This window comes from Helicoverpa zea, chromosome 28 (assembly GCF_022581195.2).
Source record: "Helicoverpa zea isolate HzStark_Cry1AcR chromosome 28, ilHelZeax1.1, whole genome shotgun sequence".
Classification (NCBI taxonomy): Eukaryota; Metazoa; Arthropoda; class Insecta; order Lepidoptera; family Noctuidae; genus Helicoverpa; species Helicoverpa zea.
This window is the reverse complement of record NC_061479.1, coordinates 4,562,870-4,581,463: the sequence shown is the minus strand read 5'-3', so window position 1 is coordinate 4,581,463 and position 18,594 is coordinate 4,562,870. Positions and strand designations below refer to the sequence as shown.

Sequence of the window (18,594 nt, the reverse complement as noted above, 5' to 3'; positions counted from 1 at the left end):
GAGGAGGAGTAAACGGTTATTTTTTAAGTGCCCCAAAAATAACACCCCAATTGACCCTATGTCCCCAGTAAAAAGAATAGTCTCCTTTTCTCAGGATACATAGAGAGATATATATTTTTTTCGTCAAATGTGTTCTTTAAATGACATTATCGTCTACCTAGAATTTTCTTAACTATGTTGGGGTCGGCTTCCAGTCTCACTGGATGCAGCTGAGTATCACTTTTATATGAAGCGACTGCCTATATGACCGCTTCAACCCAGTTGCAGAAGCAACTCAATACGCCTCGGTAGGACTGGTTGTCAGACTTTCTGACTTCTGACTACCCGTAACGACTGCCATAGATGTTCAAATGACAGCCGGGACCCACCACTATAACTTGCCTTCCGAAACGCAGAGGAACTAGTCATGACAAGATGTTTACCTATGGACCGACCGCACCAAGCGTTGCTTAACGTTATGATCGATTGATCCGTGCGGCTGTCGCTTAACCACAAACTCTTCAAAACTAAAAATAAATTGTTTTAAAAACTAAAAAGCACGCTAGAACTCAGAACTCATCACTCATCAGAACTCGGAGCGTGTGCAAAATTTCATCCAAATAGAAGACCGGGAAGTGGGTCAAATTAAGATTCCCAGATTTTCTTACATACACAAGTACAAACTTGCATAATATTTGTTATTTTTCTAGATCGTAGCACAAGGCACTTACCACGAATTGAAGAATGGCGTGGCAGAATTTGAGAAACTCATTGAAATGGGAGAGAAGGTTGAAGAGGAAAAACAGAAGAAAGCATCCACTTATGAGAACACTGAGAGCATTGTAAGTTATAGATACTTTATCTATGCTAATATTATAAAGAGGAAAAAAAATGTTTCTTTGTAGTGAATGCTCCGAAGTTACTAAGCTTATAAAAAATAAATCACTGTATTGAAGTTAATATATTATTATTATATTCCGGGCGATATCGACTAAAATTTATCTGGATACGGGAAGCAGTTAAAACCGGTATATTATACAGCGGAAGAGCTCGTTTGTTTGAAAGCACCATTCTCAGGACCTTCTGGTCCGATTTGAAAAAATATTTCAGTGTTAGATAGTCCATTTATCGATGAAAGATCTAGGCTTCTCTTTTACCGGGTGTAGAAAGTAGTTTCCTTGGGAAGCGGGTGATTCCCACGGGAATAGCTAGTAATTGACATATCTATGTTAATATGTAATATTTTTCTCTAGGTCTACAATGTTATGGTAAAAACTGATAAAGCAGACGTCAAAAGAAGTGTTAGTTAATTTATTAAACAGTAGTTTTTGATGTTGTTTGTATATTCTATGTTGTAGCATAAGTATAGATTTTAACTGTAACTTTTTTACTGGCCCACTACTTATTTTGTGTATTTCAGTACAAAGATAGAGTAAGAAAAGTTAGCGTGCAGTATGATAAAAAGTTGAGAATTTAATTAAACAATGTAAACACTTTACTCAGGAATTACCTATGATCTTTGTAATTTAATGTTGTTTTTCACAAAATGTAAATACACACCTACATAGTTTATGACCTAGACTCCGCCAAAGCGGAACGAATATTTTTTTAACAACCAACAGATATTCTACTAATGCGAAGACGAGATCTTTGAATAACGAAATTCTATTGGTTGATTAAAAACTTTGCTGTTTGGTTTGTTGAGGCCTAGGCTAGATGTTGTACTTAGTTTTTTAAGAACATGATAAATTCGTGTATCCTAATTTATGACTATATTTTTAGGAACACAGTTACAAACTAAGATCGCAGCGGTCCATGTCCGAGGCTTCACAACTCTCCTTTAATCTAGATCTAGACAATAATTTAGACCCTAAATATGAAGGTAAGAATTTAATAACTTAAAAAAGTCTAGACCATATTCTTAGGGTTCCGTACCCAAAGGGTAAAACGGGACCCTATTGTTTTCGCTCCTCTGTCCGTCCGTCCGTCTGTCACCAGGCTGTATCTCATGAACCGTGATAGTTAGAGAGTTGAAATTTTCACAGATGATGTATTTCTGTTGTCGCTTTAACAACAAATACTGAAAACTAGAATAAAATAAATATTTTGGGGGGCTCCCATACAACAAACGTGATTTTTTTGCTTGATTTCGATAAATATATATATATGTATATAGTATATTAGTTTGGATGGTACGGAACCCTTCGTGCGCGAGTCGGACTCGCACTTGGCCGGTTTTTTATTGAGCGTTTTTGATGGAAAAAAAAATAAACGACTTTTTTTGACATTTGATTCTTGGTAGGATACTAGAATAAAAAAACATAGGTACATTAAAATGAGGTATTTAAAACGGTCAAAAATTAAATATTTTGATGGTTTTTTTGTCATTTATTATTGACATTATAAGTAAACAGCTTGATGTGAAAAATTTGTGACGTCAAAGTTCACGTAGAAAGTGACCGTTTTTGACAGTTCAATAAAAGTATATGATTATAATTGTTCGTAAACTACTGTATTATCTTCATAAAGTATTTTTTTTAATCTTTTATTTTAGGGGCTTTATTCTCAGACCTCATATAATACCAATTTCCAGGTGAATCCCAAAAGAAAGGTTCCGTAGACAACAGTGTCTATGTCTCGTACATCCGCAGCGGCGGCAGCACGTTGTCTATGGCGCTGCTAATACTACTGTTTCTACTGGCACAATGCTTCTACTCGTCTACTGATGTCTGGCTTAAAGAGTGGTGAGTATTTCCTAAAAAAAAAAAACTTAATAAAACCATGGCGTGGTTCGGATTTATCAATAAAAAGATGGCAAACATTGACCAATACAAAAGTGCATCTAAGAGCAATGAAGTATACTTAAATCAATTGATAGCAATTTAGCAGACGTTTTATACTTCGGCCGTTCAGAGAATGCGTTCCTGACACCTATCAGTTAGTCACGACTAGTGATGGGCACAACATAACACTGAGTTCGTTACCGTTCCTTCAAAATGAACCGCCGCATTATTTTAAGATTATTTTCGTTTTAAATTGGCGGAATCATTTGTTTTATATTTTAGTTATTTAAGTGGAAACCAAAAAAAGGTAATATTCATATAATAAAATTGTTTTATTTATTCTTTGTTACAAGTACATTGAATTGAATGTGCGAACAGAATATTAATCAGACTCCGATTTGCTTGAGGAGGTGGTGTCTTCATCATCATCTTCGCCTACATGTATAATTATATTATTATCAATAACAGAATCAATCCTGATATCTCGGTCTAACAAAAGCCGGGTAATCAAATAAAAACAGATCGAAAACACTTGAAAAACGTGGTCTATGCGCACGAAACGACAACGGACGACTGTTTTAGCGTCACAAAATGGCGGCCCATAACGCCATTTGGGGTTACCATTTTTAATCTAAGTATAAAAATGCGGTTTGGTCATAGTTTTATTTTTATATTTCATAAACGTTATAATTAAGTCTTATAGTCCATTATTTTCCAATTCTTAAAAAGAAAATCAAAACGTATTATTTTATATTATAACTGTATAAGAACAGATTACGATACTTGCCTGTTATTTTTAGCACAGCACTACAAAATATAAACCGCTGACATAACCTTGTAATAGCGCAGTATAGATTTAGAAAAATATTGTTTACCAAGTTATTTGACACTCAGTTTGGCACAAAATTATAACATTCATTGATTATTGATATAATAATGTTGTTTTAATGCTCCTCAATTGTTAAAACGGTAAACAACCAGCAAAAATATTTTTATCGTAACTGCAACGCCATTGCAAAGTTACGTCGTCAGTTCAATCGCGACGTGTCAGGAACGCATTCTCTGAATGGCCGAACTATAGAAATGTTTGCGCGCAATTTATTACTGTTTGTTAGAGCTAGATCCTATACCAGGAAATATATTTGTGTGCGTTAAACTGGTGAAATCTCGCCTTACTTAAATCGATTTAGCCAGGTCTCTTTGTTATACGAATTCACGAAAAAACTGATATTGTCAATTTTTTAAATGTTTAAAGTGTAGTTTTAGTGAGAAAAGCCCTTTTCGCTATGTAGGTACATTATTGACAATAATGTCGATGTAAATACCACTTTGAATAATATAAAAAGTTTTAACATCGTTTAATTTGTTCAGGGTTAACCTAGAAGAAGCCAACAGCGCGTTGGTGATAGCCAACAGAAATGCTAATGAATCCGGAGCCGCACCACCTCCACGTAAGTATTATACAAAAAATAAATAATCTATACCTTATAATTATATAACGAAAAGAATGATTGCTTGTAAATGAGCCCTAAAGGCTCGGAAGATTATTTTTATCACTATTATCACTATTTTCCAAAAGTGATACATATATTTGTATTTTGGCTGTGAAAACAGCCAGTGAAAATACAAAACAGTTAATTGGAATTACCCTACGCAATAAGCCTGTGGTTTTTGAAAGTCAATTTAAAGTCCCAAAAATGATTTTTTTCCTTTGTGAAGAACCTGCCTCGCCTGTGAATAAAAGCTGGCACAAATATGTACAATAAATTCTATGTATTCTTCTCCACTTAAAAAACTCTAAGACGTCTTTCACACTAGCAGATTTCCTGCTCCGTACATTCCGCGCCGAATATGATCAGATTTTACACACTTTGTAACAATTTTTTACCTTTTTTTTCAGCTATAATCTTCGAAGACATACCAAGCAATCGTTTCGGGTTAACTCGAGAGCAGTGCCTATACATTTACGGCGGTCTCATCGGAATCTGTATAGTGTTTACGTGGAACAAACTCGTCATATTCTACAATACTTGTATTAAAGCTTCCGTTACTTTGCATGATAATATGTTTAGGTAAGTTATAGTGATTAATTTGAAAATTGAATTTTATTAATATTTATATTGAGGTGTTTTCAGAAGTTTTCCTTAAAAATATTATATTTTACCCTTAGCTAAATACTAAATAAATAAAAGATTTAAAAAGTTTTTAAGAATATTACCGCCCACTTATTTTCAATTTCAATTGCACAGTTTTAACAGATAACCAGATAACTTTTATCGGAAGAATAAGTCTGACGTTTTGATAGCTTTTGTATGTACGAGTATGATAAATTGTATTGTTTTGTATGTATAAATAATAGAGTTTGTCAAACCGCCATTTTTATTCCTCAGATAGACGTTAACTGATTATTGAAAAATCGGCCCCAAACTGTACAGTTGTATCTATGATATTTAAAATACATTGTCAGTTCAACTGTATAGTTCTCAGTTTTTGCTTGCACGCGAACAGCTAAAAGTATTCTTTAGCCGGCATTACGACATGTGACATATCTAAATCTTACAATTATCGACCAAGTGGGTTATATATGTCACTGGACAATAGTACCTAAAACTTACTGTCGCGAATACCTTTCGAATTATATCAGAATCAACATTAAACTAAATATTTCTTCTAACAGGGGTGTAACCAGTGCTCCAATGTGGTTCTTCCACCACAACCCGTCAGGTCGCATCCTCAACAGGTTCTCCAAGGATATGGGACAAGTAGACACACTGCTGCCAGTGGCTTTGGTCGATTGTCTTGGGGTGAGTTTGACTTTCTTTATTTATGATTTTAACTAGGTTTTGTAAAGGTTCGACTTCCTGTATATGTATAAGAAGTAGCATGTAGCTTTGAAAATGAAAATGAAAATGAAAATGAAATCTTTATTTGTAAACATAGGTTTAAAAAGGTGGTTCAATGTCATTATAATATTAGTCCATCTATGTCTTGCATTGAAGCGTACAAATACATGCATTTTATGCCATCATTATTAATTTGTTATTATTAATTCAAAGTCAATATAATTAATTTGTCATTATTAATACAAAGTCAATATTATTAATTTGTTACAATAAATTTATTATGTTTGGTATCTGTCATTTAGATATTCGTTAATTGAGTAATAGCATTTTGTAACTAAGAATTCATATAAAAGTTTTTTGAATAAATCTTTATTTTCGATATTTAAAATATGCTTCGGTAGTTTATTATAGATTTTGGGTGCCTTTCCTTGATAAATGGGCTGAGGGCTATTTATTGGTGCAGTGTATTTTTTTTGACATTGTCATTTTGGTGATTTGTTAAGCAGCTTTCAATTTGATACATTGCTCAAATATTTTGTTTTCTAACACTGTCAAATGTGTTTAACTTTTTTGTGGTAACACACAGTTAGGCCCATTTTTCTTAAAACAACTGTTTGCTTTGAAGATCTGACATTTATGCTGTTGCTATACTTCTTACTTCGTACGCCTTAATCTTCTTTGCAAGTATTTCAACGTCGTTCAATTTCGTACTAAGTCTAAAAAGCAATTTTTATTTATAACAATTTTCGCTGAGAAATTACTCATTTACTTGAAAGATTTACTTATCAATTTCTACTATTTCCCCCCACAGTTCTTCCTAGAAGTCATAGCGATCCTGGTAGTGGTATGCCTGGTGAACTGGTGGCTGCTGCTGCCGACCGCCGTGGTGGCTGTGCTGCTGTTCCTCATGCGGGACCTGTTCCTCAACACCAGCCGGGAGCTCAAGAGGATTGAGGCTATAGGTGAGCATTGTCTACTATCTCCTAGTTCCTGGTGGTGGTATGCCTGGTGAACTGGTGGCTGCTGCTGCCGACCGCCGTGGTGGCTGTGCTGCTGTTCCTCATGCGGGACCTGTTCCTCAACACCAGCCGGGAGCTCAAGAGGATTGAGGCTATAGGTGAGCATTGTCTACTATCTCCTAATTCCTGGTGGTGGTATGCCTGGTGAACTGGTGGCTGCTGCTGCCGACCGCCGTGGTGGCTGTGCTGCTGTTCCTCATGCGGGACCTGTTCCTCAACACCAGCCGGGAGCTCAAGAGGATTGATGGTAAAAAAATTTGGAGTACTCATGTAGGCGTTGTTTAGCTCCTCGAAGAAAGAAAAAGAAAATTAACTTATTTGTACACAAAAAATAAATAAGAGCCATATGCAAATATCTATAATCAGAATTTAGTCACAAACCGCCATAAACTTTAACTACACATTAATTAAACCCCTTCTTTCCACCACCAGCTCGAAGCCAGTCCCTCAACCATCTCTCAGCGACCGTCTCCGGGCTGACCACCATCAGGTCAGCTCGGCAGCACCAGCGGACCCTGGCCAGGGAGTTCGACAAGCAGCAGGACCTGCACTCCTCGGCGTGGACGCTGGTGCTCAGCACCAATAGGGCGTTCGGCTTCTGGATGGACATGCTCTGCTGTGTTTACTTGGCTTTCGTCACATTTAGTTTCTTTTTGTTTGCTGGGGAAGGTAAGAAATAAAAAATATATATATTCTGAGGTACTCTTAGGTATTCTTATGTACTGCATAGTCTTTTCCAAACCGTTACCAGTCAATAGGGATGATTATTCTCTACTGTTAGCTTTTTGTTTTCGCGGGGGAAGGTACAGTCAACTTCAGGTCAGTGGTAACAGTTTTATAGGAAAAACGTACTTATTACTATTGAGTTAAGGTGCATGACAGTTACCACTGATATGCAGTCTACCGTACATATGAGAAGCAACTTAATTTATTGTCACTTTATTATTTATATTGCTAGCGCAAAATCTTTCTTCAAATATTGATAAAATCAAAAATAATTCTTGACTGTTTTCGCCAGTTAGAAAATTGTTGTTTGAGGTGGGAATTAAATGTTATTTAGGCGACTTTGTAACTAATCAAATTATGTTAAAAATTATTATGTGTTTGTTAGAGTTTTCTATACCACTTTGTTGCAAAACTAATTATTATCTTTACCTGCAGAAAAAATATTCACAATTCGACATTACTCTTGCAATTCGAAATACATAAACTACATTTATTGTTCTATTTCAGACACGCTGGGAGGTAACGTGGGTCTAGCCATAACGCAAGTAATAGGCCTAGTCGGCATGTGTCAGTACGGCATGCGACAGACCGCAGAGGTCGAGAATCAGATGACGTCGGTGAGTATTGCGCAAAGTTGCGCAAAGGTGCTATGTTTTGCGCAATGGTTTTTGAGTGTTGCGCAAAATTGTTTTCAACTGTAAATAACACTGCAGAACATTCTTAGCCGCTTTGCAAAAGTACTTTAAATAGTAATTGCAACTACCATTAATCAGTGAATACAGTCTGAACCACTCTATAATATTCTTGTCCAATGATCAACTAAATATCGCTCTTCGCAATAGCAATTAAATTTTGTAATACACCGTAAAGCAACTAACCAGTGCGAATGAGAAATTAGGCACTATGAAACACCTTAATATGTAGATATTTTATTGTCTGCGCTAACTTTACCACATTTGCGCAACATTTTAAACCTTAACTTGCCCTAGTACGAGTAATAACTTATTAAATTATTTCAGGTGGAAAGGATATTAGAATATACTAATCTACCCGCGGAGAAACCAGTAGAAGTGGATAAAGAGGCTTTGAGGAAAGAACATCCTAATCTAGACTTTGAGAAATGGCCTACACAAGGTAAGATAAACAGCTTTATAACAGCGTCTGTCAATAGTCAGCTTTGTATGTTGTTTACGTAATTTCTATTTTGTCCACGAAAATACAAAACTGTTCGTATTAGCTGTTTTCTAGTTTCACCAGCGTTCCGTGGAAATCACTTGCCATGCCATTCGGGGTTAGTGTAAATCGGTTCATTATTTTTTTAGCAAAACAAACAAAAATGGTTTCCTTTTATAATGTCCGCAGAACCAAAGTTTATACTATGTTTTACTCATATTTGTTTATTTCTACTATAAGGGATCTGAAATTACGTTGCCAATTTGAAAAATAATTCACTGTTGTAATGCTAAACTATCCCCAAGGAATACTGGCCATATTTTATAACCTTATGGAAATAAGTTTCCCCTACTCGAATAAAATAAGCTAGTTTTTGTACATAATTCAAACAATACCATCACTAATCTCTTCCAGGCGAGATAGTATTCGAGGACGTATCCCTGGAATACGAGAAGCCGCCCGGCGTGACCGGAGAGCCGGCCTACGCCATCAAGGGCGTCAACTTCACCGTCAGACCCGCTGAGAAGGTCGCCGTCGTCGGACGTACAGGGGCAGGGAAGAGCTCGCTGCTTAGCGCGCTGTTTAGGTAGGTTCTTTAAGTGTATAGATGTTTTTTTGCAGGAAAACGGGTGAGCAGTACTTGTGTGTGCAAAACTGTAAATGTACGTCTCGGTTCTCTGAATGATTCAGTGATTTGACTACTACTGTGGGTTCGGAAACCTTCGACCTTCTTTCCCATTCTGACTTTCAACGTCTCTTTGACTCAACTTCCCCATTCTGATCTTTGCTCTTCTCTGATTTCTGATCTTTGATTTGACATTTGATCTTTAGGAACAAGTTTAAGTTTTCAACTCCACAATAGAATAAGCTCCATAATCATCAAATGCACTTACGCATATGGTATTTTGACAGCCTGTTTAACAGAAGATTAAAAATGACATCAAAGAGTACTTAATTTTAGTGGGAGATCATCAGATGACCTCCCGTTGTGTGTCGAGTAAGAAATTGACGGACTTTTACCTATCTTGTTTCCTTTTGAAGTCTTAGATTTTTGTTTTTCGTAATCTGTCCTTCGTAAAATATAGGGTTTTCTAACTTCTCCCATCAGATTAGCCCGTGTATCGGGCTTCGTTCGTGTGGACGGCGTGTCGGCGCAGACAGTGGGGCTCCGTGCGTGGCGCTCGCGACTGTGCGCGTTGCCGCAGCGTCCTGCGTTGTTCACCGCTTTTTATTACCTTCCCTACTTTTTCACCTCATGAAATTGGACTTATTATACATGAAATTATACTTGGATTATTTCAACTTGACAATAGAATGACCTCTACCTTCAATGGTGATTTTCACTCTCTAATGACCTGTTAAATAGTCAAACCACACATGAATGCCTTCAAAAGATTCAAACGTCCGAATTGAGAACCTCCTCTTTTTTTGGAAGTCGGTCAAAAAAACCCGTTTTTTGACAATTTAATATAGAAATGCCACTCCAAAGTATATTTCAGCAATCTTGAAGTATCAGAAATACCCTTTTTCCCATCAGACTAGCTCGCGTGTCAGGCTCCGTTCGTGTGGACGGCGTGTCGGCGCAGACGGTGGGGCTCCGCGCGTGGCGCTCGCGGCTGTGCGCGTTGCCGCAGCGCCCCGCGCTGTTCGCCGCAGCGCTGCGCGACAACCTCGACCCGGAGGGGTTGTATTCCGATGCTGATATACATAGGGCTTTGGATCAGGTTAGTACGTATGTTAGGTTTGTCAGTTATAATTAATTGTATAAGTAGGTGATTTTTTGAACTCGTTTGTAAGTCTTATTAATTTATTGTCTAATTAATAATAGCATTAGCTTCCGCCAGCGGTTTCCCGTGAAAACTTCTTTGCGCACCTCTGCACAATACTTTGATTTGCGCAACGGTTTCTAAGTATTGCGCAAAAGTTTCGACTTGTTTTAACAGATTACATATTGGCTACTTGTTTTAAGCAGAGCCCCAGAATGTGGTTGTAAGCATGTGGAATACCTATCATTTTATAAATAAGTTTTTTACACTTTCATGACAAAATGCCGGACTTTGCAACACTTCAATCAGTTAAACGCAGTAGTTTTTTCTCTGTACGAAGGTAGAATTGCAGCTATTTTAAATTATAAGCGGGAAGAAGTATAAATACCCACAAATTTCTTCAAAATCCCAATTTTTCCTTTAATTGATCCCTTGCCAAACCTTCCCAGGTGGAACTCCAAGAGATGGTGAGCAACATGCCAGCAGGCCTCAACACCAAAGTAGGGGACGGCGGGGGCAACCTCTCCGCGGGACAGAGGCAGCTCATATGTCTGGCGAGAGCCGCGCTCGCTGGCTGTAAAGTGCTCATACTGGATGAGGCGACCGCTAATGTTGATACTGAGTAAGTTACACACACACATCATATTTACGAGAAGATCCAATACCAATAGTGGTATACACACACGGTTAACAGTACTTAAATAACTTACAGCCAGTTTCTTCATCAAAAGTAAAAGCCAAAGTAATGTCAAAAGTAAAAGTAACGGTCAAATTCGTTTTATTTATTAGTTTTGCTGTTACTTTAGCCTTGAAAAACACGAATTTGACCGTTACTTTTAACCGTATTGTTAGATAGTTGTTAGATCATTTGTTAGCCACATGAAGTTGGCCACTATTTTCATTGCAATGATATAAAAAGTCATAATAAATTATATTTATATAGCCTTTTATACATTAATAAATATGTTTATAATTATCAACATATTTTTATCTGTTTTGTCCCCTAGCACGGACAAGCACATACAGCGCACTATCCGCACGAAGTTCGCGCGCTCCACCGTGCTCACCATCGCGCACAGGCTCAACACCGTCATGGACTACGACAGGGTCATCGTCATGGACAAGTCAGTACATGCATACACTTTATGTACATACGACAACACATCAACCTACCCCAATCTGTCAAAGGAGGACGGGATACAGGGCAAGGATTTTTTACGTACTTCAACTTTTATTCCCATATCGTTGTGTGAAAAAAATTATGGGTCAACAAAGTATATTATGTAAAATAAATATATACATAAAAAAATCTTTCTAGTGGCATATCGCAAGTCGTTATACGTTACTATACAAACGTCCATACATTTTTGCCCGTAGTCCTTTCTTCAATAGATTTTCAACCTTGTCGCAGTAGCGGAAGGTTTATTCGATTGGGAAAATTTGACAGATTCGGTTAGGTTAGTGGTTACCTGTCTGTTATATATTCCTCTTTAATTTATGTACTACCCATGTAAACACCCCCCTATGTACTTTTCTCACCCTGTGTCCCTTATGTAAATTTTCAAGCTATTTTGAAAGAGGGAAAATCATGAATAGTCCTAATTATCATATACACGTAAAAATAAGTTGGTTACGTTTTCACTGTTAAACGGCTTAACTGTTTACATAAATTATTTTGAAGTTTAAACCAACATCCACCTGATTTCCAAAAAAATCTAAAATAATCCTTCATTATTGCCTGCAGGGGTCGTGTAGCAGAATCGGGACATCCGTACGAGTTATTAACTCAAGCCAATGGACAGAGGAAAGACGACAACACGCCTAGAAACAGATTGCTGTCAAAAACACAGGTGAATCAGGTACACATTGACTTTACTATGGCGAGATACCACCAATATGTCTAATGTCTACAGCGAGTAGACCAGAAGATACATTTGTTTGGCATAGCGTCGCACACTGGTGGAATCTCGCCTTTAGATATATGTACTGTTCATATTTGATTTACTTTTAAATAAAATGAAACTTTATTCAGGAATACTGTAAAAAAGCTTGTAAAAATACAAATAGAGCAGAATGTATTTTTGTTTCTAAATAAATATTTTTATTTATTCTTGCAAACAAATCAGTGTTGTAAGTTTTTTTCCGCATTTAATTCAGAATCCAATAAAATAGAAAAACACTTACAACCCGTGCCAATAAAGAATGGGATTAGAAATCGCGACAGCTGTATTTACCTCTCGCTCATGTGCTATAGTGTATGAGCGAGAGGTAAATACAGCGGTCGCGATTTCTAATCCCATTCTTTATCGGCACGGGTAGTACCTACAGTTTTATAAAAAAAAAACTATGTCATTTTTTTTTCTAACTATGTCATTTTAATCTTTCTTTGTGTGTGTTATATTTATTCTTATTATTTGTTATTGTAATCATCGTCTACGTTGCCTTTTCTTAGCTATGCTCGACTTCCAGTCTAACTGGATGCAAAGAGCTACTGCCTATCTGACCTCTTTAACCCATTTCTCTGGGTATCCCAATTCTTATTTTAATTGTTTGTTATTATATACATTTATTCCTTGTTAAGTTACTTCTAAATATACTTTCAGGCGCCGCTGGCCATACCTGAGAACTTTACTTACGAGCCGAGTCCTACACAAAGTGATCAGAACAACGAAACTCTAGTGCTACCCAGAGATAGAATACGCACTTATTCTGGACGGTAAGAATACTTTATAATTCGATTTCAATAAAAAATACGGTTAATTAGTTAATTAGAACGCTGCCATAGATAGACACACGTAGTGGTCAAACTTGTAACTTTTGTGTGGGGGTAATCTTAGTCCGAAAGCCGTTATTGAAGCCCCATGTTTGCCTTAAAAAACATAAAAATATACTTTTTTGCACCTTTGTATTATGTTTACCTATGTAATAAAGAAATTAAAATAAACAGTCAAAGAAAGTGTAACATATAAATGAGTTAGAATAAGTTACCTATTTCCATTTCAAGTAAGTCAGTCATCAGTAATGTTTTTTTTTGTAGCGTGACACAGATAGGATGTTGTAGTTCAAATATTACACTACTCATAATATTGCACTTACCATAGTACCTAAGCATATTCTTTACAATAAATACATTTTTTCAGTTCTGAATTATCCGAGCCGGAGAGTGGGGGCATTTTCAAGGCTTTGGTAGAACAAACCGGACAAGAAACTGCGGCTTTGCTTTACCAAATGGCTGCAGAGGTAAGACATCACTTTTTTATTTTGTGCCAAAGTTTGCACATAGATTGCGCTAAATTGCGCAAACTTTTGCGCATAAATAGCGCAAGCTTAGTTATTTTTGGTTTTGTTAAATACAAAAGTATTATTATGATGTTTTCTTTCATCTTTAATCAGTCCAAAATAGACACAAACTTACTCTATAGTCAAATTAGTGATTTATTTTTTAGGGTGGCCCATCCATAGGCGTCCAAAAGAAAAATTTATAAGCTCTATGCTATGGGGTATCCGAATGACCCCCATGTATGTTCAGCGATTTTTTGTACTTTAGGAGCTAAAATTATTTTTAAACAGGAGTAAAACCACTATTAAGGTCTGATTTTTATGAATATTTATTGTCACAGGTTCTTAGCAGTTTTTAAGAATGCTTAGAAACCTCTGGCACCCCTTATAATTTTTTTTAAGCCCTTAACATTTTTGGCTACTGAACTCCAACAGTAATTTTGAACTTCTGATAAAATTGTATGTATGTTCTAGAATGTTTAGCCAAACTGCTTTTTTCAGGTGCTAGCTACTATCATGATGATTAATTACACCAAAAAAACATCTGTAAACGTTAGGAAAAAAAATATAAAATAGAAAAAACAATGTTGAAATGAAAATTATGGAAAAAAATAAAAATAATTCTAGCTCCTAAAGTACAAAAAATCGCTGAACAAACATGGGGGTGATTCGGATACCTCATAGCATAGTGCTTCTAAATTTTTCTTTTGGACGCCTATGGATGGGCCACCCTGTATAGTATGACTCGGCGACTACTGAGCGCTCCCGAGCTTACGCATACAAAGACAATTTGTACACACACTAGTATGACTTACCCGCTTTCGTGAAATATAACGTCTATTGAATGAATAAAATCTTTCTTTACAGAGTTACAATAAAATGTTGGAGTCGAAGAAAACCACGTGAAACGCATAGTTTAATGACTTAATACATTCCTTCCAAAAGCCTTTTATATAATGGCTGGCCAATGTAGGCTAAATCTTACTAATATGATAAATATTAAGTTATGCGCAATACGGCTGGACCGATTTCGATGAAATTTGATATGGAGAGAGTTTAATACTTGGGGAAGGAGACAGTATTGTCTATAAGGCTTCAAAATATAGGTAAGGTAAGTTTTTCAAAATTGAAGCGATTTTTTTTTAATTTCAAAATTGTGAAGTTAGTGAAAAATCTATGCAGAATTAACTTTTGAGCAATACTTTATAGGTGCTAAATAAAATAGTTATATTATGGTGCATTTTTTAATTCATAAAGTAATAATAATTTCAATAGGAAATACATTTTTGTCGGTAAAATGTATTTTCGATTTCAAAATGCGTGATTTTTTAGCTCTGAAATTCCAAACTAATCCAAAATGAAATTTAAAAAAATTTTCAAAATCAATATTTCTTTGCACATACGTACTTATCATTGGCCAGCCGAGTAAAAAGGCTTGTTAACAACGCTGCCATTTTTTGGTAATATTTTTACCACCAGTATTTAATTGTAATTATTATACAAATTAATATAATTATATCAATGCCATTAGTAAATAATTAGTGTCAATTTTAACATGCCTTACGCCTTTGTATAAGTTTCATAAGTTACTGATAAAGTCTCTGATAGCTTATCTGACAGATAAACTAGAACTTTTGGTTTTACCGGTCTGGGATAGCAATATCTGGCAGAAATTATAAACAGCCTTTATCTGACAGATAACGTTATCTATCAGATAACTAACTGACACTTTTATCGGTAACTAGTGAAACCGGGCCTTACTTAAAATATTACTTGATATAAGTTGTACCATTTTACTATAACCGAACCATTTTCAGTTGTCAAATCGCCGATGTGACCAATGAGCGGCAAGTATACGGCTGGTTATGGTTTGGTTATCGTTCTAGTTAAATGGTGCAACTGTGTCTTAGTTTCACAACCGGACTAACGAACAAATGATTATGCAATTACTAAATTAATATACCTCCAGTTCTTGTCATATAACTTTGCCGCCCTGAAGTTGTCCACTGGTAACTTTACTATAGTCGAAAGGTAGGAACAAAAGACTACAGCTGTTGTCATATAACTCTACCACGCTGAAGTTAGTTTACCATATGATGCCTTGTGCATGATAGGTAATATTTTTTTACTCCTGTGAAAACAATAGTAGCCAACTTCAGTCAAGCAAAGCTTTTTAAAGTTAAGGTCAAATCATTTTATTTCATTGAAGCCTCCACTAGCACTTATGAACGTCAAAAATATAAATAAGCTTGATTCTAGTTGCCAATTCCAAAAGTAGCTTCCTATGGAGAAGAACGGGCAAGAAACTCCATGGTTACATGGTTTCGCCAATATTGGTAGGAACAAATGCGTAAAAAATTAAGTACTTAGCTAAATTCAGGAATGCAAAGTTAATTGGCGCAAACATTAATCTGAAGTTAGCAGGATGCCTTGCACATGCGCAATAGTGTTTTGTTCATACATTTTGGCGGTTGCGAAGTCACAAGCAGCTAACTTATTTCATAGAGGCAAAGATATTTGACGAGAACTGTAGATAAGTCTTATCTAGAAGTTTTAGATACCCAACAAATATGTTATGTGTATTTGCAAATTGAGGAAAATGTATGTGGATCTATATTCAGGTTGTATAAAAAAATGCTTAAGTATTTAGTTTTTGTTGAAATTTACACATACTGTATATGAAATCTTATAGACTGCTTCGTAGCATTAACGGTTGCTAAGCATAAGGTATCGGGTTCGATTCCCATGCTAAGCAAAATTAGGTGCTGATCAGTTAGAAACCCGCCGTAGTCAATTAAATGTAAAATTTTGCCTTTTATACCAATAATCACGAAATAGCTCGAATCTTCTTCTTATCGAGTAGGCTGTAGGCTTAATCACCTAACAAGCCCTAGTGTCAGAGTTTTCTCAAATCCGCCGAGACGGGCTCTGACGTGGAATTGTAACAACGATTGATACCTCGAATATGAATATTATTTTTATAGTACTGAGAATAACCGCTCCATGTGGCACACTGGTACTCAGCTGCATCCGGTTAGACTGGAAGCCGACCCCAACATAGTTGGGAAAAGGCTAGACAAATAATCAAAAATCTTAACAATTCCATACTAGATTACTTATGAATTATTACACTGAAAAACTTGAACTTTTAATAGAAAAAACAACAATATTTTTTTATTTGATTAATTTATAAATACTTAACAAACAATGTGATATAAATCGACTGTTACCAGTATTTACTTAAATATAGCAGTAACGAATATTTTACGTTTTACATATTTCTTCGAATTTTTAACAGTGAATTGCACAATTTAACTATATCAACGGTAACCGAACCATTTTCAGTTGTCAATGATGTCCTCCTAGCCGATTATCAGCTACGGCGTCTGTTCTCATGTAAGGAGATCAGCCAATAGCGCAGGACATATTACAGTGCAGGCACATTTGCTTGCACACAGGTGCACTCACTATTCCTTCACTCTCATAGCGCGATGGGGGGCAACCCGACACCACCGGAGAGAGATCACAAGCAGGATCGACATTAACGTGCTCTCCGATGCACGGGTGTATCAATCACCAACTTCCAGACTACGGGCTGCTACGTGAAAGTCTTCTAAAACCCACAAAGCGATTTCGGCCAATAGGCGGCAAGTATACCTACGGCTGGTTATGGTTTGATTATCGTTACAATTAAATGGTGCAACTCACCCTTACCAATTAAGTTTTTGTACTGAAATACAGTTCTGTGCCTTTTAGAATAGAATTAGCTATTCTAATAATAGAGAAAAGAAACTGTAAGTCTGTATGTGAAGAGCAATCTCTGAAAGTGCTGAACCATTTTTTCACTTAGCTATATTGTTCTAGAGTGCTATTTACTAGTTTTATATGCTTATAACTAGAGTGATTATGTGGGTAAAGTATAATCTATACTGAATAATGAGAAAAAGAGGAAACATTTTGTTTGTTTGTGCCTCATAGGCTCCGGAACTACTGAACCGATTTGAAAAATTCTTTCACTATTTTAAAGCTACACTCTTCCCGAGTAACATAGGCTATATTTTATCCTGGTACGGACAGTAGTATCCACAGGACGCGGGTGAAACCGCGGGAAATTGTCTAGGATTAAATTTGTTGATTTTGCAGGTCCAAAACTTATTCAAATTTACTTAATAGAAAATTAAGTATGTATATAAAAAATACTGTACTTAGGCAATTTGTAACATAGTTATAGTTATTTAATTTCAATTATAATAGTTAGCCGTTGCAAATGTAATTATTTTGTCAATTTTAAATGTATGTAATTTAAAAAATATTATGTATCTAGTAAAATTATTATTATTGTCAAAGAAATTAAATGGAATTTCATTAAGAAATAGGTTGCCACGGAGGAAGGAAAGATAGCGGAGATGCCATAAGGAAGGTAGGTCAGGCGCCTTCTTGTAGGTCAAGCAACGTATAGTAGGCGTGATCAGTTACTAGAACTAACGAGGCGTTCGGGTTCCTTGTAAAATTAAAACCAATCTATCAAAGATTGGTCTTGATTCTTTGGTGATTTTATTTTGAAAATAATGAAGGCGTGTAAGAGCGGAGCTAGTAACATTCCCCGTCCCCCTCGCCCCGCATGTTGTCGCGCTACTTTCTTAAGAGATTTTGCGTTATGACATCTCCGCTAGTCATTTTCTTCTCCATGGTTTTTACCGACTTGATAGAATTGTATTTAGTTTATCTTTGTTGTTATAAATAGGTCCTGTTATGTACAAAAGTATTTTCTACGCATGACGGTGGTACCTACATAATGTGATATATTGTAGCAAATAAATATATATTTTTAATATGCATTGTTTTATTGTTTAGTTTCATAATAATTTATAAAAACAGCTTTTGAAAATATAATGGAAACTGTAATAGGTAGGTACGTAAATATTAACCAAGTAACTGGGTTGTTGAGGAGGTCAGATAGGCAGTCGTTCTTTATGTTCAAATCAATTATTATTTATCCTTACTATGAACTCAAAAACTAGTGAAC

The 18,594-nt window shown here is 36.0% G+C and overlaps 1 protein-coding gene across 5 annotated transcripts in view; it reads left to right on the top strand.

The window, feature by feature from the left end:
- Positions 1–18,400, top strand: part of LOC124643613 (probable multidrug resistance-associated protein lethal(2)03659) — a 74,026-nt gene extending 55,626 nt beyond the window's left edge. For 2 of the 5 annotated variants that reach the window (XM_047182621.1, XM_047182624.1), the window contains 18 exons: positions 690–821; positions 1,762–1,861; positions 2,573–2,723; positions 4,134–4,213; positions 4,663–4,834; positions 5,440–5,566; positions 6,417–6,567; positions 7,057–7,293; positions 7,858–7,967; positions 8,370–8,484; positions 8,938–9,109; positions 10,061–10,247; positions 10,739–10,911; positions 11,297–11,413; positions 12,034–12,148; positions 12,893–13,005; positions 13,430–13,529; positions 14,436–18,400. In XM_047182621.1, the coding sequence (XP_047038577.1) occupies positions 690–821; positions 1,762–1,861; positions 2,573–2,723; positions 4,134–4,213; positions 4,663–4,834; positions 5,440–5,566; positions 6,417–6,567; positions 7,057–7,293; positions 7,858–7,967; positions 8,370–8,484; positions 8,938–9,109; positions 10,061–10,247; positions 10,739–10,911; positions 11,297–11,413; positions 12,034–12,148; positions 12,893–13,005; positions 13,430–13,529; positions 14,436–14,474 (2,391 nt within the window). In that variant the 3' untranslated portion in view covers positions 14,475–18,400. Of the gene's footprint in view, positions 1–689; positions 822–1,761; positions 1,862–2,572; positions 2,724–4,133; positions 4,214–4,662; positions 4,835–5,439; positions 5,567–6,416; positions 6,568–6,601; positions 6,723–7,056; positions 7,294–7,857; positions 7,968–8,369; positions 8,485–8,937; positions 9,110–9,631; positions 9,798–10,060; positions 10,248–10,738; positions 10,912–11,296; positions 11,414–12,033; positions 12,149–12,892; positions 13,006–13,429; positions 13,530–14,435 lie in introns of those variants that run through there. The other 3 variants (XM_047182622.1, XM_047182623.1, XM_047182625.1) reach the window with 3 other exon arrangements.
- Positions 18,401–18,594: the final 194 nt, after the last annotated feature.